Source organism: Acanthochromis polyacanthus, chromosome 11 (assembly GCF_021347895.1).
Source record: "Acanthochromis polyacanthus isolate Apoly-LR-REF ecotype Palm Island chromosome 11, KAUST_Apoly_ChrSc, whole genome shotgun sequence".
NCBI classification, from domain to species: Eukaryota; Metazoa; Chordata; class Actinopteri; family Pomacentridae; genus Acanthochromis; species Acanthochromis polyacanthus.
This window is the reverse complement of record NC_067123.1, coordinates 25,658,816-25,681,004: the sequence shown is the minus strand read 5'-3', so window position 1 is coordinate 25,681,004 and position 22,189 is coordinate 25,658,816. Positions and strand designations below refer to the sequence as shown.

Here is a 22,189-nt window from a genome sequence, read left to right as displayed (position 1 = left end):
CTTCCCCTGCTCTAATGGTGCTATTTAAGGAACATTAAAGGAAGAAGAATGCTTTTTCTTCATCTCTGATACAAAACACAAAAATACCCTTCAAAGCAAAAGTTCCACACACAGGATCAAGTGTTTAAGCAAAGGCAATTCAGACAAAAGGGGGCAAAGACAGAAAGAAAGAACACAATTCTCTGACTCAAGGGTTATCCAGAGACACATTTTTGCTCATATAAAATGCTACTTTTTTTTTTCTGTATTGTTAAATAAGGCACACTTAAATTCAGACATTTCAATTTTTTACTGGTAAACAATCCACAAGGAGGTGAAGGAATCTAAATTTTTCTTCCCATATTGTAGTAATTACCACACGCCAAAGTGCACTTACATCATTGGGGCTAATTACAAATCGAATGAATGTAATGCAAGAGCAACAACACCACTTTATGCTGACCGAGTAATTTCACAACGGCACTTTCTTAACCGCAGAAATCAGCCAATAATACTTCACAGAGACATCCTTGTCCTACATGCAATATATTATGTGCTGCAGCTAATAAGGCCATTCCACCATCAAGATTTGCTTATTAAACAATTAATCTGTATTCCCTCTTAAGTGCACTCAGATAGAACGCTGCACAGGCGTGAGACATGAAAGATGGAGATGAAAGAGAAGAAGAGTTGAGAACAGCAGCGCAGAATTCAAGTGTAAGATGGGGGGCGGATTCTGGTCAATTTCTATTCACACGCTGCATACATGTAATCTAATACTATTTTTAGAAAACACTGTTCAAATGTTTACATGGAAAACGAAAGAATGCACATGTGTTTAGAGTCCTTAAGCGGCTACATCTGACACCAAACTTCAAGTCAAACACAATATATGCCGCTGACGAGCATGGATACAAACCAATAGATCAAACAAACTGCTCCATTATGCAGTATCCTTGACCCAGGGCACGTCAGCAACAGTAATTATCATGAGAAAGTGGCGTCAACAAACAGGGAAGGAAACATCCCTACAGGTTAGCGGCAGGTCTGCAGAAATTACCACTCTACTCCCCCTGCCATATAAACATTGCAATCTGTTGCCATTTTTGTAATGTCTATGTATCGAAATGCACAAGACAGCACCATCTTTGTATTTTTATACATGTATTTTTGTATTGAGCTACAACATAGCCTGAGAAGCTGGCCCTCAGTCAAAGGATCAGCTTTATCCCTGATCCATATCATCCATGCAAACAGTGCACTAATTAGCCATGCTAAGACAAATCGCACCATTTTTTCCCGGTTCACTGGCCACAGCACCTTCCGTAATCCTCCGTTATCACGCAGTTGGGGAGGATAGTGCCGCTAATAACACTGTGATATTAGCAACACTGATCTGCAAGTGATAGAGCCAGGCAGCGCTAGCCGTTAATTCTGTCTGCATGAGCCCCAGACCAGACTAATCCCCATTTTAATTATTTTTTTTTCTTTCTCGTTGCACCCCGCCCAACCCGTGTCAATGTTCTCTAATCAGACAATCTAATTAAAAAAAAACAGGAAGGGTGGAGAGCAGGCAGCCTTGGTGTCAAAAAAGACAGAAGGGTGCAATGTCAGTAGTAAATGAGCTGCACATGTTGGTAAAGGGGCAAAGCTGATAGCTTGTGCAACAAGGCACACAAGAATGAACTCCACGTTCGCCATATATATCTGTGTGCACCATGTGTCCACTCATTAATTTGGGTATTTAAATGTTAGTACCTATTAGCTCTGTAAGAAAGAATAACCTTTGAATGTGTGGTGACTGCAATTATTTGAAAACCAATGATGTATTAAAAGGGCAGTTACGTACATAGTCCTATCAGCAATTTGTAAAATTAGAGCTTTTCTGCCTGTCTCTCTGTCTTTCCTTCTGTTTCATTCTGTCTGTGTGGAGAAAGTGGGATTAAGAAAGATTGCAGTGCTGTGGGATCAATATGATGCTGACACCTCTCTGGCACTCTCAGAAAATCTCGACCAAGCAAAAAAAACACTTCGAAACAGGGTCTAATGGATCATATACCCACTATATCACTTTAGCTTCGACTTAACCCTTGAGGAAGGAACAGCACTGTCTGCAATGAGTAATAAGAGTCATAAAAAAAAAGAAGGGGCAGGGCTCAAAAGCAACTGTGGAGAAACTATTAACAATTAAACTTTTAACCAATAATGTGATGATTTATTACATTTTATTTCTGGATATTATGGTTGGTGGAACTGTGTTTATGAAAAACTGACAAGTTAAACTTTCATATTTTTGTTGACACAGAGTAACCATTAAAATTGCATTACCAGGTGCACAATCTTGTTCACATTTGATTAAAAATGCAATTTCTCAAGACTGCAACTGTTCCAGGCCACATATATAGCTAACCATTTTAATTTCTGCTATTATTCAAATTACAACAAAAACATTATAAATCAAAGCACTGACTTTTCTTCTATATATTTGACAGCGCACCTTAGGCTTTTTTCTCTATATGTTCGACACGTCTGTCACCTCTTGCCTCCCCACATTTATTGATGCAGTTTAGAAGAAGTTTTATGGAGGCACGCTGCCGTGCAGTCTGTAATTGCCGGTCAAGGCACGTTCACCAGAGTTCATAAAGGTTCCTCTGTAAATATATTCAGGTTGGCCTAGTGTCACCTCATACAAAAAGACAGCCTCTGTCTGATGAATGGGAAGAGGAGGGCTATTTCATTGCCACTCTCACACACAAACATTCACAGTAGCTCCAGATGAGAAGAGAATACATAGTGACTGTACAAACTCCCACATACACACTCACACAACCTGTCCTGCTGTCCCAAAGAAGATTAAGATATATTACACTCCAAACCAGTGAGCACGTCCTTGCTTTATTTCACCTTGCAGGCTTGCTCATTTTCCTCTTCTGATCCCTCTTTTCTTCTTTCATTACAAGCCACAACTGTGAGCTTTCCAACCCCAAAAGACAGGGATATTTTATGAATGACATGAACTTCAAATTGTGCAGAACAGGACTTTCACTGAGTGATGTGCCCTCAAAGAGGAGAATGTCTAAATCTATCTGTAAGTCTGCTGCATCCGTCATCTACATCTTTCCCGAGTCTATAGTGGGTCAGCTTATAAGGCACAAATTTCACATCTGATATAAGTGCAGGCTGTATTTCACAGCAAACAAGTCCTTTTTGAGTTATTTTGTTGTTGTTGTAGTTGCTGTTGTTGTTCTTGACAGTTTTGAGTTGATTGCACTGGTTTGAAATGTAGTTCCAACTGTTTCAGGGATTGAGCAAAAATGACCATTGTCTGCAAACAGGAGATCACTCCACTAGTATCAAAACAATGGTGCTTGATTCAACCAAAGCAGGCTGATTTGCATTGGAAAGAAGGGGAATTATCTGACGCACTTAGCTGATGCAGTCATTTAAAATTACTTGTCAAGAAGGCCAGTTTTTGAAAACACCGGCTATATATGTGGTCTGCATGTGTTTGTGTTCTTTGTTGTTATATTTGCATTTGTGAAAAAGGGAGGTTAGAGACAGAAAAGGAATGTGTTGTGGTTGAGCAGTGACCCAGATCAGACACTGACATCTCTGTCCACTCAGGGGATGCTCAGGGACAAGATGTTCTGCTGTTACTGCAGCATGGTCACAATGCAAACAAGAATTCACTTTAAAGGTACATTTTGTCAACTATTTATCTAAATATATTGTCTTCATCAAAACAACAAGCATCAATTCAATTATTAATCATTGTCATATCACAACAACTGCTTTGAAAGTATTTTATAAAATCATTGTTTTTCTATTCCACCGGCATGACTCAGTGGGAAGAGTGACCGTCTTGCAACCGGAAGGTTGCCGGTTCGATCCTCAGCCCGTCGTGCTCATGTCGAGGTGTCCCTGAGCAAGACACCGAACCCCTAATTGCTCCTGATGGGTCGTGGTTAGCGCCTTGCATGGCAGCTTCCGCCATCAGTGTGTGGCGGATGAATGTGGGTGAATGGGTGAATGTGACGTATCTTGTAAAGGGCTTTGGGTACCTTGCAGGTATAGTAAAGCGCGATATAAATACAGACCATTTACCATTTTACTGCCTGGTCTGTCCATTGACATTTAGCTTATGAAAAAAAAAATGTTGGAAATCTGTCTCTAAGTGGCCAATGAGCTGTTTCCAAGAAAGGGTCATTCCAACAACAAAACGGCTAATCCTCTGCTCAAGATTTTGATTCTAGCACAAAACATAAGTTTCAGACTGAATACCTACTACTACTACTTTTAAGTCCCGGTTGACCATGTTTATCAGGCACACATTATATTACACAATGAGACACAATAGTAGCCTAGCCGCGCTAGACAACCCACGGCAACAAATTTAATTCTCTGCCAGGGTGGGTCTAGTTACCCTCCATAAGGCTCGAGGCTGGATGCTCCTAAAACTGGCCGGACCAATCACCATGAAGTGTAGAGTCAGAAGGCGGGCGTAACGAAGTGACGGCAGAGGCGCGACGATTCTGACAGAAACAACCGGCGCACAATAAACAGTTATCTTTCGACTCGGCTTTGGCCACAGCCCTTAAAGATTTGAAGCTAAAATTTAACTTGAAAGATAAACAAAGGACGGCACTGAAGTGTTTCATTGAGAAGAAAGACGTATTTGGACTTATGCCGACGGGATATGGCAAATCCTTAATATACCAGTTGGCTCCGCGGCTCCGCTGGTTGGGAAGCTAATGGGACTTAGCCACAATCTGCCGGCGCTCTAGGAACTACGTCAGCCTATACATTGCGTTCATTGGTTGTATACCTACCCAATTGCTGCAGAGGGATTTGATAGACAACCTTTTAGCCCACCTCCCTCCCTGTCGAGCGTGCCTAGACCCTTGTGCCTTCAGAACATGGGTCTAGCACGGCTAGGCTAACACAATAGAATAATTTTGTATAAAAAGGGCTACTGCTATTTGTCCTCACTGCCCTGCTTTTACAATCTATCTCCTGTTCCAATGTAATCAGACATCTGAGAGCATTGTGCTTTTAGCCTCTCTTCTTGTTCCTTGGAACTTTTTTTTTTAGTTTTTCATAAATTGCCTTGATTAGATATGAAGGAGCGCATATCTAGTGCACTGCAACCACCAGGGTGGTCAAAGTACAAAAGTCTGGCAAAAATAATGATGCTTCATAAGCAAGGCAGGCTAAAACCATTTCCGCACAGCCAATGTCTCTCTTTTGATGACACCATAGCAAAAAGCCTCTGAAGACAGCCATCCATCTTGAGGCACTTGAGCTAGGAAGTGATTTAAAGGATCAAAGCAAGTTATGGGATGAAGCATCATTGGGGAAGCTGCAGAACAAACATGAGTCTATAACACATGTTTTTACAGAGCTGACAAATGGTGAAAGACACTAAAAACAATAAACTAAGTGCCATTTTGATTGTTTTTTTTTTTTTTTGATTGCTGGACTTGCTGTCTTAATATAATTCAACGGAATAATTTGCAACGGAACAGGAAGACAGAAAAAGCATAAACAGATGTGTGGAGATGACAGAAAAAGAGACTGACAGGCAAAGTACTGATACAAAGATTAATCACAAATTAATTAATCGTAAATACACTACTGATATATCAATGACTTCAGTGTTCAAGTTCTCTCTTGAAAATATGATGAAAAGAAAGCTGTTTTTTTCTTGTAAATATTTTAAAATATCAATACTATAAAATATAATGTCAGTAAAGCCTTTTTATTAGCAAGTCTAGGGTGCCATTGTACATACTTTAAAATATGCCCCCGTGCACAAATCATAGGCGATTTCTCCATCTGTAGGGCTGTTAGAAGTGACAGATTGGATCTCAATGGTGCACTTTTTTGTAAAAAAAAACAACTAAAAAGACACCCAGTCAGGGCGCAGAGATCTGGCCCATTACCTCCAACCTCCGAGTGTTCTCTGATCATCACAGGGTCTGGGGCTGAGGTAACACATGGCTAGACATGCTTACACAGACACATTGCTAGCCAGGCTGCTTGCCTCAGGGGAGCTAGTTTATAGGTTAGACTAAATATTGCTTAGTAAATTGCTGCACCTGCTGTTTTTCAAGACAACTCAGATAATTAATGACAATTAATGGCAAACAATCATCAAACATAGAATGCTTCCCCGTTTTCAGTGATGAAATTTCAACAATACAACTGGAATAAGCCTTACCTTGAAGAAAAAAAAAAAAAAACACCTTCATGCTGGCAAGCTTGGAAGCATGATAGTAAACACGGACGAGCATTGGCCCATTTTTGTCAGCCTTGCTCTCTGCACTCTAAAATCCCCTCATCTCTCCAGCTCTTAGCCTGAGCAATGTGACAGATTGAGTAACACAGTGTAGAGTGTTGGGGTGAGCCAATCTGCAGCATGTCACCAGGTGTTGGAGATAATGTTCCGCTGGAGAATTTCTTGGCGGGTGGTGCAAAGTTCATCATAAATGCTGTTTTGATCGATGGCAAGTTGCAGACTGAGTCCTCAACCGAGTGCTGCTGTTAATAAATCCTGAATCACACAAACAGACTTTCAGGGTCCATAGTGGAGCAACCAGTAACAAAAGCTGTTGAACCACTAGTCAAGCAAGGGCATAAGAAACTGTTATTTTGAATCCAAGAATGCAACAAAAAAAATGTAAAAAGGGAGTTTTCGAAGGGGTGCTGATGAAGCACACTGAGCTTAGGCCTAGATTTTTACCAAAATCCATATAAAACCCAACTCAACAGCAATAACACCACATAGCAAAGATCTTATATTGTGTCCCGTTTAGCAAATTAATAAAAATGTCACGTGTAAACTTTTTCTATCACTTCTAACTTTGTCTCTGTACAATTATTTGACATACAAATATTATCAGATTCACATGCCCACTTCTTGTTTTGAACTGATTGTATGATGGATTTGTCAGATGATGTTGATGCAGGTTTAAAAACTGGAATTTAGCAGTGGAGAGCTGCAGTTTTAGCTATGAATTCACTGCTGTTTAACATGTAGTCATAATGGGCTGTGCTTCAGTCCATATTTAAAACTTGCTTTGTTGTCTGACAACAGAAAGAGAAAAGCATGTAAAAAAAAAAAAAAACTGAACAGCTGTATTGGTAATTTAGTATTAAAATTAAGTAAAGGTGAGTACAGCGAGCAGGAGAGACACAGACAGAAGTAAACACTGTCTGCGTTTAGGTGGCACTGAAGCACCGCTGGCAGCATCAAAGCACATTAACCCACAGACAGTTATTTTTAATTGGTTTTAATTGCTCTTTAAAGTGTCCACTATCTCTAAATGTCTCTCAGCTTTACATTTTTCAAACAGTTCTGTCCTGTGGGCTTACAATCAAAGCTAGTGTTAATGTTACCATACTAGCAACAAAAGGCACTAACACCAGGGACTTTTGAATTTTGATTGTTGTAATGGCATTGCCATCAAAATTGAAAATGATCTCCAAGGTCTTCAGTTTGTCAGATGCTGGGGGTGCATTAAAACTATGTTTACTCGTGCAGCCAACAGCAGAACATTTGGTATGCTTCACTTGTGGCTGAGACATGTTAGAGTTAGCAGAAACATTTCTAGAAAGTAGATAAACATTGTACAGAGTGAGACAGTTGTTCATTCTGAATGGCTCACTTGGCAAGCGATGGGCTGTGAGTAAACAGAATTACACAAAGTTTGAGCTAGGTGACTGTTAGTTTGTGGTGGTACACAGCACACTGGTCAAATTATTACCAATTTGAAATGATTAAAGGCTATCTATTCATGACGGCTCTTGAGTAATGGCAAAAGTAAACACATTCATGTCTCAATAGCTTTTATCTTAAGCCTCCAAGTATACAACAACCACAATGCACGATAAAATAGATTTTTACCATATGGAACCTGTAATTACTAAATATATAAATCTGGAAATACATCATGGTGACATGGATTATTGTCCTCCAAAACTATCATTATAAGCCCGTTCTGAAAGCCAAAAATACTAAAAGTTATGTTTACTCATAAAGCTAAGAAAAAACAGACACATATCTGAAAAGCTGGGTGGAAAGGTTAAAAGGTTGATGTTTCTAGTCTGTGGAAGTTGACAGAGAAAGAAAGTACAGGTATACACAGAAAGAGGCAGATCTAAATGTGGGGCTGGTAGATGTGGTACATATAACCCCCTCACAGTACGGTCTAGGGGCTCTTTATTTATTGTCTTTGATATGATGATTCTTGACATGCGTCGGGGGCTTCATTACCATCCCTTATATCTGCTGTGAGACATTTCATCTCAGCCAGTGTTTATCTCCACATGAGCTTTTTCTATTGTAAAGTTTAGAGAAGTATAGTTTTGGGCTTTTAGCTATGCACAGTATGCTCTTTGCAAAAGATATGGAAAGTTAGGAGAATGCACAAGACAACAGTAACTTGTGTTTGGGAACGCACAAATCAAGAGAAAATCATGCACTGCATGAAATTTAGAGCTGTGTCTAAAACTCTCAAATCTGAAAAAAAAAAAAAAAAATTGCTGAATGCATTGCAGGTTATGCATTATCCTGAGTCTATATGGATGAGCACTTACAATAAATACTGAGTGAACATATATAGAATTGGGAAAATTTTTAATTCAACTAGACCGAAATCACAACATATGTAATCCCAAGACACTTTCCATAATAAGATCAAGAATATTATATGATACTGCATAAGAAAAGACAACAATTTTGCAATGAGCAAGCACTTGGTGACGGTGGAAAGGAAGATATTAGACATTCTTAGACAATCAGATCAAATTATCCACTCAGATACTTTATGATACCCATATAGCAGGGGGAGAGAGACAGACTAAGGAAGACACGGCAAGACAGTGAAAGAAATGCCAGAGTGACGTGACCAGACTAGTGATGTTGTGGGGAATTACAAGTAAAGCTCCAAAGCAAAATGTTGTTTTTTTCCCTAACAATATCTGTTGTCAAAAAGAGCCCACAGCATAAGAAATGGCTAAAAAATGCATTCAGCATTCCCACTGAGAATATATACCAACTCAACCATCTCCCAGTATTAATTTAAAACACATCGATGCAAAATGCCCCTGTATATGCTGCCAAAAAGCTGTTTTCACATACAGAAAATAGCTGCCTTTGCACCAGATCATACAGCAAATTACGTTTTTCAAGCAAGGACTTTTGAGGATCACAAGCGGACAACTACCTATTCTTGAGCTGCTAGGCAAACAATGATCACAGGATATACTGCACATTCACTCACTTCCATACACACTCTTACTGTGACCATTTCATAACAGGAAAGTCTGTGAGGGAGTGTGAGGGGACGTATATGTTACCCCCATTGTGAACAGCAGTCTCCATGCACACATCTAGCTGTATGCACACAAACCAGGAAAATGACTGTCTAAGCCAAATTATAACTGAATTTTCAGTGCAGTAAATCAGAACTTAAATCTCATGAGTCCAGACATTGAAAAACTTTCCCGATGTCTTTTGAAAACAAAAAAAACCAAAACAAAAGCTGAGACATTTATCTCCACAAAAAAGAAACATACTCATTGCTGTAACTCCCACTGGAAACTAAAGAAAACAGCCCCTGGACTTAAAAGGCTTTTCCGAAGACCATTCACTCACTCTCAGGTGAGTCAACCTAACAGCCAATCAATATATATCCAGTGTTCTGCACTCTTCTCTAAAAACTCTTTATCTCTCTCTGCCTCATTCGTACACACACAGATGTGTTCCCTCCCTCGGTTGGGACAAGTTGACACATATCAGCACCGCAGGGATAATCTATACGCTCACTAAATGTCAGTGTCTCAGGTCCGTTGGGTATAGGGTTAAAAGGGGAGGGGATGGGAGGCTACCTAGAGGGATCGTAACTCCTTGGGCTCTCAGATCTCCTAACAGAAAGAAACAGGTTGCATTTACCCAGGGAGCTGTGTGATTTCAGAGATGGATACATGAAAAAGAGAGAAAAAAAAAAACTATCTTGGGAAATAGAGTTTGCAAAACTCACTAGGATAGAAAACGCAGATTTAAGTTCTGTTTGGAAACACATCCTGTAAAATGGTGCAATCATTTAAATGTGATGTGGCACTATTTCCAACACAATGGCTTTTTTTTTTTTTTTTGTACAGCCAAGGGAATAACGTCAATATTCAGACTGCTTTCAAATGAAGATTCAGACACTTCATACTCTATTTACAGTATCCAAGGTGCTGCGGGAGTTGATTTCAACATCTCAAGGGAGCACTGCTCATAGATGAAAATGTATTATAGTGCTTTGGAAAACAATTGAGCACCCAAGAAAATTACAAGTCAAATAGCTTTGAGTTCCACTTAGTAGCAAGCGGGCGAATGAGGATTTGGCAATTGGTGAGCGTCAGGCGTTATTTACATTGCCTCAAAGTGGATGGTGATGGGGAAGAAAATCAATGTGAATGCAAACAGTGTAATGGTAGAGTAATGTGTTCCCCCAGGCAAGCAAAATCAAGGAAGTCTTGTCAGGCTACTGCCGAGTGAAGGCGGAATTCACTTGCCATTTTCACCAGCCCTTCCCACTGCCACATTCAATCCACATACACATCTCAACTTCTGAAGTCAGTCTTCAGGATTGTCTTTTCCCGCTGCCTTTCCATAATGCTAACTCTGCAGGGCCGCCAATCAAAGCTTTGGATAGTACAGTGAATTAGATTGTAGGTGAGCAAGATCAGATTCACATATTCAAAGGTCATGATTGATGGTGTTTATTCTGGCTCATTCTCACGTTTTAAAAGCACATACAGAATCACATAAACACAGAAAAGGAATAGGGACCATACAAACTTGAACTGTTTTCAGTAGAGCTGGACGGGTTTAATTATAGCAGCCTGTGCGTCCTGCCCGGACACCCAACACTGGCGAGAATATATGAGTCAATAATCCGGAGAACATCAAGCCCTCATCGGTGCTTTATTCTGTTATTATTATCATCATCATTTTTATTTTCAATTAAAACCTGTCAACCTGTCTGTTAGGCATCAATCAATGCAGATCTTACAACTCCTGTATTTTGAAATTATCCAAAGTAGAATGCACATACCATAATCACTAAATAGAAGTGAAATCACACAATTATTCTTGCTGTTTGGTCAGAACATTAGGACAAATCTGTTCTTGTGTTTTAATTTTAGATGAGAGATATGAGCCTTAAGAGTAATGAAAAAGGAGCTAAGGTGAGAATAAAGGGGGAAAATAAGAAGGCAAGAGAAAATAATGTAGTACTCTGCCTTGTACAGCCAGCTTAATAAGAAATGGCTTTAATCCAAAGCTGGATTGGTGATGGTTAAACCTGGGTTTGCAGACACAGCCTTTTAATCTTAACCATAGTGTATACCTGCACAAACAAAAGCCATGGTGAGAAAAATAGAGTGTGCATACAACCATTAACTTTCACTTGAGTAGAGGGTTCACTGATCTATTCACTGACAGGATGCACGCTTTAGGTCAGCACCATCATACCGCTCAACCTGACCTCTCTAATTGGCCACCAGCTGGGAAGTTGTAATTCCTCAACCCATCTCTACACTCTATGTCCATCCTCTCCTCTAAAAGTCCTGCCCTCCTCTCCACAACTTTCCACTTCTGTCTGCTCATTCTCACTGTTTGACCCCATCATACCCTTTGTGCATCCTTACTGCGCTCTGCTCACTCTCTAAAAATTATAGACCACCCTGCTACTTGGACCACATTAGAGCTAAGGACTATTGTGTGGAGAATGGGCTGGTGAGTTTTATATTTTGGGACAAGAAAGCCAACTCTTTGAAGTCAGTGGTATGTAGGCAAAACTCAAGCCAGCATGGCTAGAAAATACTTAAACAATAGAGGCAAGCCAGCATGTCTGCCACCATGTCCTCTGTCCCCTGTGCTGCTTTTGCCTTGCAATGTGCATGATCAAACTGTGACTTGCACCATGCATCGCTTGCCAATAGTGCTTCTTCCTCCTTTTTAGTCACTTACTTCCCACAGTTTTCCCTTGTTCTTTAAGACAGTGCAGCCATTGCCGCAGGTGCACTACCACAGGCGCCCCCAGCACAATCATGACAAGATGACATACTCAGTAGAGATTTGGACACTCCACATGACAACAGAGTTCAAATCAAAGTCTGAGACACAAGCTGATGACATCGTAAAAAAGTGCGAAAAAAAAAAAAGCATTGTCAGGCTGCTGTCTGTGGAGTCTGGGAAGCGATCAACTCTCCATTGCCCAACCACAGATTCAAAGAGACTTTAATATCAGACTACAAGGCAGAATTCTCAGTTTTAAGACCGCTCAGAGTCAATCAAGTTCTTTTTGGGAAGTGTTTTTGCTTAACTACAGAGTGAATGAGTGAAACTGACATGAAGTTTCCAGGGGCCATCTCACTAGAAGATGACTTCTCATATATTCTTTCAGAACCTGTTTCCTTTATCAGCAGTCCCCTATCCCTCTGTCTTTCTCTCTAAGTCTGTGTCTCAAGTGTTTAACAGCATAGCCAGTGCTACCCCTTGTCCCTTCCTGCCCAACTGCCTGTGGCTGCAACTTCAAACTGTCCTCTGTCTTCCCTTGTTTATCTGAACTGCCTGTCTCCTACATGGTCCTGAAACTAAACCTACATTTCACCCAAGACAAAGGTAGCACATTTTTCCCGATGTATAAATAGTGAATTTATCCACCTGTGTTCGACTCATGTATATTTTTCATGCTAATATTAGCCTTGTGCGCCAAGTGACTGAGGAAGGGATAAAGAGGCAGACAGAGTGTGAAAGAGTACATCTGTTTGCTCAAGTTCTTTGAGCGCCAGTACAAATATATAGAAGTGTGGATGAAAGTGTGAAGACTTATGTCCATTTGTGCCCATATGGGCTCTACTGTGTTTGTGTGAGTATGGGTGAAAAACACTATACGGCTGGTGGTGGTAATCGAGCTCACTAATTACTTCCTGAGCTGAGAGAGTTGTCAGAGAGAGGAGGAGCTGCCACAGATGGTGAGAGACCCACACTGACGCCAGGATATCCTACCTCTTCATCATTAGAGCTGAGCATGTGTGTTTGTGTGAGACTGAGTGAGAGAATGAGTGAGAGTGTGTGACCAAGACTGAGCGTTTCAAAATTACACTTTAAACCACAGACCACACGATACACCTTAACAGAGTTCGTAAAATGAAAGCTAGGAGCTGTCTGTCATATAAATGACTGTTATCTTTTTATTTCATTTTGAAGATACCACTTGTAACACTTCTAAGACAGCTATGATCCACCTTCACAGGATCTACGTTAACAACCCACCCACTGACAATCTCACTTCACTTAGCTCAGTCCTTCTCCTAAAAAAGCGTAGGTTCGCAGGTCATGAAAATCTGGTCTCCCTTTCCTTTCACGCGCCCTTACTCAGCTCTCACCAGACAAAAAAAAAAAAAAGCAAGTAAACTACTCACCATTGTGAAGAACCATCAGTGCCGCTGACCTCCAGAAGGTCATAATCGTCCTCCAGCTGAAAGTCGGAGAAAACCAGGGCAATGGTGTCTCCTGGTTCGGCCAACACAGTCCAGGTACAGTCAGCGTTGTTGTTATAGTCAGCTGGTAATTCGGAGTGGTGATCACTCCACTCTGGCCCGCAGTGTCCCTCCACACCATCATCCGCTGTAGGAAGAGCAGTAAAAAGACAGATGTGAAATGCTTAATAAAAGCAGATTTTTTTTTGTATATATAATAACCACAAATTATTGAATATGTACAGATGAATGTAAACAGTAAAGGAGCAATAATTGTAAAAGGTTAATAAACACAAAGTGCAGCTTAACAGCAGTTAAAGGTCAATTTGAAACAATGAAGCTGTGGAAGTCAAATTCGAGCAAGCTAATGTAGGCGTATTCGAATGTACCATACTGGGACAAATACAAGATGAGATTACACGAAACAATGCAATACTACATTTTGAACTCTGCATCTTCTAAATGACCTTTTGACACTCGACTGTTGTCTTGTCCATTTCTGGTTGGGTAAAGATGCTTTCCATTTATTAGGAAAATAGCATATATTACATATATTTATACACTATATATCAGGTAAGAACACATGGCACAAACCAGGAAACCACTCACTTTAATAAGAATATGAAACACTCAACTGGTCAAGAGAACTCCAGCACACATAATACACATGTACAGATATAAAACTGCTGGAAAAGACTTATAATACATTATTTTCTTCGAGTAAAAGCTCACTCTGTCAGACAAGACAGAACATTCTAAATTGAAAGAGAGCGTTCTGACATTTTTCTGACATCAGACTCATATTTGAATTTAGACTATTGGAATTATAAAATTATGAAAGCTAGTATGCAATAGTGAGTCCAGAGTTCAGGCTGTTTGTTTATGCCATCAAGCATGAGATTTGCATAAAGCCAGCCTAGTAGCTAGATTGGTATGCCCTTAAAGAAAGAACGAGCAGCTTCTTTGCAGTCAATCACTATTCGATCATTAGGTCCTGCTGAGGCTACATCCCTATAATAAAAGATCTTAGGTTACCAGAGTTACCTTGCTTTGCTTTGTCAGCCAAGGTGCTAAAACTTTTAAACTGAGTATGAGAAGAGCTGTGAGAATTAGCATTATTTTATTTATTTATTTTGTGGAACATTAAAGCATGTAAACACATTCTTAGTGGACCCCAAAAGAAAAATGATAAAATTTGTAAATGGCTATAACATCATAACTCTTAGAAGTTACAAAGAAAAAAGTACAAACAGGATCAGATAGTATCCGTCAAGTGTGACAACTCACAGGAAACATGACAGACTGAGCCACTCATTTATGCCAGAGGACTAACATCATGTTAGAAACAAAACAAAAAAACAACACATCCTTCTTAAAGTTATAAGGATAAAAGCATAAATGTCTCTCAAGTTGACAATTTGGAGAAAACATGACAATGCAGTTCTGCATTCATGCCAAAGGGCTTGTTTGACTGTTTGCCTCAAGTCTTTGTCCACTTTGATTAAGAGTATCAAGATGTTAGTCTGTTTGCATAATTAAAGGCTGTGAATTAATCGGTGTGCCCGTGTCCCACTTTATCCCCTGGGACTTCCAGTATATGTCATACAGGCTTTAATTATTGGAAATGTTGTGGGTGAAGTTTTGCACGCAATCTAGTGTGCAATTTTAAAATATATATATATATATATATATATATATATATATATATATATATATAGTATATATATATATATAAAAGAAAAAGTATTTTATTTATTTATTCTGCCCACACATTATCTTTTTGCCACAAGCCAAATTGCATATTTTCAAATTCAGGAGCATGACAATGTGCAATGAGTTACAGCATATTGTTCCTTTGTCTGCAATTTTTGCCATAGGCCAAAGAGGACAGCAGTCATAGAATTTCAAAACTGCCCTACGGGGCTTTTACAGTCAGCAGGAAGCAGGGGTAAGGTGCATGATGCAACATAATGCAATGTGGAGGGAAGTGATTAAATTCTGATTAATTCAGATTTGTGTTAATCAAAGCAACCGTTCCCTCCTCAAGATTGCTTTAGGAGACCATTAAAGAATAAAGCCTGCATTTAATGTGTTGCCAAGATAATTTCCTGCCTGCCTTGTGATATGTTCATTAGAGCGTTGAACAATACAGTATTGGTATCTTGATTGCAAATACAGATGTATAAACCAGTATAATGTTTAGATCACTACTGTACACTATTTAAACAACACTTCCACATTATTAGTTTATGTGAAGGTGTATGTGTCTCTGTGAGTGCATATCTGCATCAAGGTGGGACTCATTATAGGAAGCGGCCGCCTAGTTGTATGTGGTGTTTTTTTTTTGTTTTTTTTTAAGACAGGAGGAGGAGCTCAGAAGAGTTGGGCCCTGTCTATCATCCATCGTACCTGTCACCACAGCAACCCCCTAAGGAGGGCAAGGGAGTGTATGGACGAGCGGAACCTGTGAGGTGTGAACTTCAATAGGAGGGAAACCACGACAGAAGGTGAGAAGGAGGAGATGAGGAGGATGACAGGTGACATGTGAGTGTGGGTGAGAAAAAAGTACGGAGGGAGGGTGGGACAATGAAGAAAGAGAGAGATGGCGGGAGGGTGACAGGTGATTGTTGCAGTGGAGTGACAGGAAGTAGAATGCAGACAGAAAAAAACAATGAGGGAGTGCATGATATTCCACATAAGGCTGTTTCTTCACACTTGAAGGGTTGTCTCCGACTCCAAACTCTCCCTTTCACCTTGACTCTCTTCATCATTCCCTGCATTTGTGGCTGCCACTGGCCAAACGCAAGAGCTGTACAACAATGGCCCACTCATATACTATGGCCTAAATGATATGAGAAAAAAATGCTTTAAAACACTTCAATTCGTGAGATGTGCAGAAAAGTATTACATTTTTTCCTCAGTCAATTGTAAATGTCAAACTGCTTCCCATGGCTGAGCAGTACATATTTTCAGGCTGTCACTTACAATATCATGGTTTTCCATAAAGTGTAAAGAGCAGCTTCAATTCCTCTGAGTGTCATGGCAACCAAGACATGAGAATACGTAGGCAATGCACACAAAGCACAATGATACCAACACTTAATATGCATTCAAGCATGTGCACACACCTAAGACAAATAGTTTGATATGCAGCAACAAAAGGTGGTGGAACTTAGCGTGAGCAAATAAAGAGTGGCAGTGCAGGAAAGTCCAGAAATGGACTCGACAGCAGTTAAGTGCTAAAATGTCTTTTTAGAAGATGAGTAGAGTATTTTTTTTTATTACAGCTTAGAAAACAAATTGATGAGCACAAGACAGGAAATGTAAAACAGTATCTGTGTCATCAATCGCTGCCTATCATCTTTGGCACAACAGTATTGGCACATTGGCAGTGTCCAGAGTCCAGAATGGTGACCGTGCCAAAACATTGTCCCTACTCTCAAAGTACAATGTGAACTCTGCTCTTGCACATATGGGGAGTCTCTATAATTGGAGTGACATTAACAATACACTTATGCATTATGAAGGAGCACTCAGGTGTACACGCTGACTTTAATGTGGTCGGAGACCTCAATTAATCACAGGGGAAATTGCCAGTTTCTAAAACTTGTTGGCGTGTAATTTGTGCTGAAAAGGTGGCATAATCACATCCTTGAGTGCTGGAGCAGTTTTTTTTTCCAGAACAAAGCCTGGGTGGGCAAGAGGGAGGACAAAGAAAGAACTGATTCCAGACAGAAATTACTAGTGAATTAGCCAAAGGGAAGGAAGAAGACAGAGTTATTGACAGTTTCTTAAACAAGAAATTACAAAGAATGGATTACTAAATGAACACGATAATTTCCCATCTAAATGTGGAACATAGGCATGTGCCCGCATGTGACTGGGTGGGTGGAGACTATGCTGGCGCATGGTGCCCAGCCATGTGTGCTCCTATGTGGGCTTCCTGACTCCCGGCCTGGCTGCAGATGGCACAGTGTCTCAGTGGTCTGCTCAGCAGGCACACTGACACAAACCATTGGCCACATGGATACGCAGGCACACTCACTCACACATACATACGTGGACAAGTGCCTGCATGTCAATTATATAAGTAATTACATTTTGTCCGAAGAGATAGCCTATAAAACTGTATGCACTAGCATCACTTTTGCCTACAGTGAACTATTTTCAAGAACTGTGTCATGTCGGGTCAGACAGCACACACTGGCAGGTGTCACTGCCGCAGGGGTGCTTGCTAGCTCTGAGGGAAGGACAACTGGCACAAGCACCTGACTGGGAGCTAACACATGAGGTCCTGCCATGGTAAATAAGATATCAGTAGAACCACAGAAAACCTTGTCAGGTCATGTGGAGGCATGTGTAGATGTATGGGAGTGTGTGTGTGGGCTGGAGAATGGGTATTATCAACTAGTGAATAAAAGAATGTACAACTAAGGCTGACTGCTCTTCATTTCAAAAGCAAGGTCAGTATGTGAATGGTTTTCAGAGTGCTAAGAGATGAAATACCTTACTGACTTCTATGTTTCAGTTGTGCCTGTCACATTTTCAAACTCGGTCCATCTCTCCCGGTGTCAGTTGCAATTACCAAGACAATTTTTATGCGCAATTTTTCCAAATACTCGTCAAAATAAATTTGATTATCAGTGGCATAACTCTGAGCTGGCTGTCAACCATTTGCGATCCAAATTCTTCCTTCAAAGCCACTCAAATTAGATGCGATTAAAATATTTACTTTGTGGACCAAAAATATTTCACGATTGAAGCCCTGTTATGACAGACAGCTTTCCACTGTCCCTCCTGCATACCTCTGCAATAGGGAAGGGGAAAATCCCAGGCAGCAGTACCAGCTGATGTGGCAAGGCAGGACAGGGTGGTGTGACCCTCCAGCACGTAGCCTGGGCTGCAGCTGTAGCGGATTTTGTCTCCGATATTGAAAGTGGACCCCTGCTGGTGGCCATTGAGTAGCTGTCCAGGATTACCACAAGTGTAGCTGGGCAGAGCTGGAGAGAGAGAGAGGAAGAAATGGACAGTTAATAAGGCAGTTTCTGGTAAAGTCTGTGGCAATGTGTCATTGTAGTGTTGCAAAGAGCCAGAAAACAAGGAAACAGTACAGAAGAGTCTGACAGCAACATCGACAGTCATCTGCTCATGACAACATTTGAGACCTAAGGAATGATTTCTTTCAAAAAATACACAGATAAAATCTTATCTTCCTCAATGCAGATATTTTGGTGTCGAAGCAGAGCTGCTGATAAAGTGCCACAATCCATACCATAGTCAATAAGACTTACCACAATAAACTGTGATAAATGCTTCAGATTACCCATCAGATTAGTCACGCAGTCACTCGTGGATGCCATGTTGACCATCGCTGCTTGTGCAATCACGCACATGAATGCAAATAAGTGAGATCACTATTGACAGAACCTTGTCTAATTGTGTGTTATGCAAACCACGTTCAAAGGAAGTCCAGCCAATGTCTTGTGCCTGAATCCTCTTGTTTCATTAATTTTATTCCAGAAAAAGACATGCAATGGCAGCTACATATATTTGAGAAGCTAAGCCTATTGGCTAAAATTATATTGTATGTATAGTGGGAGATGATTTTGTCCTTGTTCCATTTCAGATAGTAAATCCTCAGAGTAGGAGTAAAAGGGCAATGACCAAACATGGATCTCTATTGCTCTCGCTCTCTCTTTCTCACACACACACACACACACACACACACACACACACACACACACACACACACACACACACACTCTGTCATCCAGCTCACAGTCCCCATCACACACTCCCACACAGCGAGGGACCTGGCCAGAGCATGTGCTGGACTTTGGATGAAACTCAGTGCCTCCACAGGGGCTGGGCTGAACTCCGGTGAGGACAGAATGGCTCCTACACAGCAACACAGCTCACTGGCACCTCACCATCACATTCAATGCACACTCACATTACTACCCTACCGGATGTCTCAAATGCATAGGAAAATATTTCAAAAGTAGGCAGCTTATTTCCATGAGCTTATCAAGAAATGAAATCCCCAATTTCTTCGCCTAAACAATGATAAGTAACACGGGAATACCGGCCTGTTTAGATGCTTGACACTGTCTTTTTCTAGAGAGAAATACAACACAATGATCTTTTGTTACTGCCGCGTCACACAAACACTGCTTTATTGCAGGGTTCATTTAAAGCCTAAAAAACACATTTTTATCTGTTTTCATCTTTTCTCCTTCCTTGCCAAGCTAAAACCTCCTTATAGCAAGGTCTAACAAGGACAGATCGATCATTTTATCCAACAGTGCGTTCCACAGAGCTTGAGCTGTGGAATTAAATGGCTTGTAAATAAATGGGCTGCAAACAGTTTATGTCCAGTCTACCCATGAGACAACAGCCATGACCTTTATGTGCTTGGTTTGAAATGTGTGTGCATCTGTATACTCGCAAACGTAAGCACAGCTGTGAGAGAAAGTGTCATTACCTCAGCTGGATATGAATTGACTCCTTGTGCTAAAATTTGCAGTTTATATCCATGGATGGGGTGGTGAAAAGTCTGCAGTTGACAGAGACTGCCAAAGTAAAGGCAACGTACTGCATTGTCAACAATACACAATGTCTGTCCTCATATTTCGAGAAAGGCATTGTCGAGTGACACAACAATGTCAGTCAGACTAAAGTTTGTATTATCTAGTAGCAGACAAGTAAATACAAGTATTACCGTGTACATTTGTGTGTAGAGCAATTTTAGGAATGCAAGGGACGAGACCTGTAAAATTCTTCCCAGCTGCAGCCTACATTCATTTATATCTACATTTAAATTAAGTTTTGATTAAAATATGTCAGAAACATGCTAATTGGCTACCCTGGTTCATCGCTCGTTTGTTTTACTTAGATTTCTAGTCTATTAATATACGAGCTCAATGCAGGTTCAGTCCAGACATTCTGTATCGGCACTGTTGGCCAACAGCAAAACATATCAGTCGAATCCTTGTTGTCATCCACAGCATTTCCCTATTTTTTGAAAGTGGCTCTTAAAGGGTAAAATCAGAGTGACTCATTTAGGGCAGAAGACTGCAGCTGCATGTTGCACTTCTAGCTACATCCCAATCAGTGATTTCACAGCAGGTGTTTTCCATCATCTGTTGAAAACAGAACACCTGCTCACACACCAAGGATGCCCTAAATGACTCAGTGCTGATTTACTTTTTAAAGTACCTGGTTTGTACTTGGGTACTCTCTCTCTGGCCTAATCTGGTCCTATAATGATAGAATGACTTGTCACTTTCAGGCTCCACTGTGCCACAGCCTTTATTTTGACCAGCCAAGGCTACCTTATTCCAGCTTCCCTTCCATCACTACCATATTTGCATATGCACAAGGACTCTGTCTGATTAGCATATTGGCTGCTGGGACTGAGGCTTCGGTGTTGCAGGATGAACACAGGGGGCCCTGTTGCCAAGCAGGTAACTGCACCATCCCTGTGGTTCTGGCCATGTAAGGCTGGATCAGCATCGTTCTTGTGTCATAAAAGTTTGAGTCTCAGAAATATACTGAGGAGGGAGGAGAGTCTGTTTGGATGAAATGGAAGGATAGTGGGGTCGAATGAGGTATAGGCAGAGAGAACTTTCTCACAGCAGACATTCTGACTTGTCAAAGACAAGTGTAACTAACAACATTAAGACTGGCTGCATTCCACTTAGATGTGCCAGTGCCAGAGCCTTGATATTGTACATGCTGGCTTTGTGGCATGGATTACTGGCACGCCGAAATGGAAAGGAGCCATCATTAATGGTATTAGTTACACCTGTGCTTTTCCTGCTAGGAGACGTCATAATGTCTGTGAGAATAGTCTATCTTTGGATTGGGAAGAAAATGGAAGGTGATGAAGACAAGTGTGAGAAAGTGAAGGTGTAACCACCGACTGAGAATGACAGAGTGTGTATATGTGTAGTTGTGTGAAATACTGAAAAAGAGAGATGAACAGGATGACTGACTTCATTGCATTAAAACTGATTGAGGGCACAGCACTGTCAGAGTGGAGATGTTCAAGTATGGCCATGTGAGCACTGTATATGTGTGTGAGTGTAAATGTGTATGTGCGTGCATGTATGTAATATTCCCATCACACTCTCCATTTCAGGTTATTAATTTGGGCAACAAATTAAGTCTAATAGTGCCATTACTCGTGAAATCCCCAGAACAGGTTAAGCCTGGAGCATAGAAGTGGCAAATACATTTTTAACTTGCCTGCAAATTGTCAGTGTTCTCTTTATTCTCACAATGTGAATGCAACTGCCATTAATAAACATTAAGGTTAAAAAACATTGACAGTATTTGGCTTGCACAAAAGCAGCCACTGTGCATAGCATAAAAATGAAATTGTTTTTTCTCCCAGATTTGATCAACATGATTATTTTCCCTTTAGAATTTTGCAGCAAGAAAAACACAATTCGTGGTTAGGTGATGTCTCATTTTCCATATAACAAAGCCGGAGAACCTTGCTGAGTGTTTACACTGTATAGCCAAATTCAGGAAAGCAAGACAGTAGCATAAAAACAACTCGTCTTTTAAAGTTATTCATCACAGTCTATTCTATTTATTCCTCTAGGCTAAATCCTAAACATAGAGAGAAGGGAACTGGGAGATGCAGCGAGACAAACAATAAAAT

General features: G+C 40.5%; 1 protein-coding gene across 1 annotated transcript in view; it reads right to left on the bottom strand.

Annotated features, from left to right (window-relative positions):
- csmd2 (CUB and Sushi multiple domains 2) overlaps positions 1–22,189 on the bottom strand; it is a 251,381-nt gene that overhangs the window by 159,663 nt on the left and 69,529 nt on the right. Inside the window, 4 exon segments of the mRNA XM_051955076.1 lie at positions 13,462–13,609; positions 13,612–13,646; positions 13,648–13,666; positions 18,324–18,518. Of these exon segments, the coding sequence (XP_051811036.1) occupies positions 13,462–13,609; positions 13,612–13,646; positions 13,648–13,666; positions 18,324–18,518 (397 nt within the window).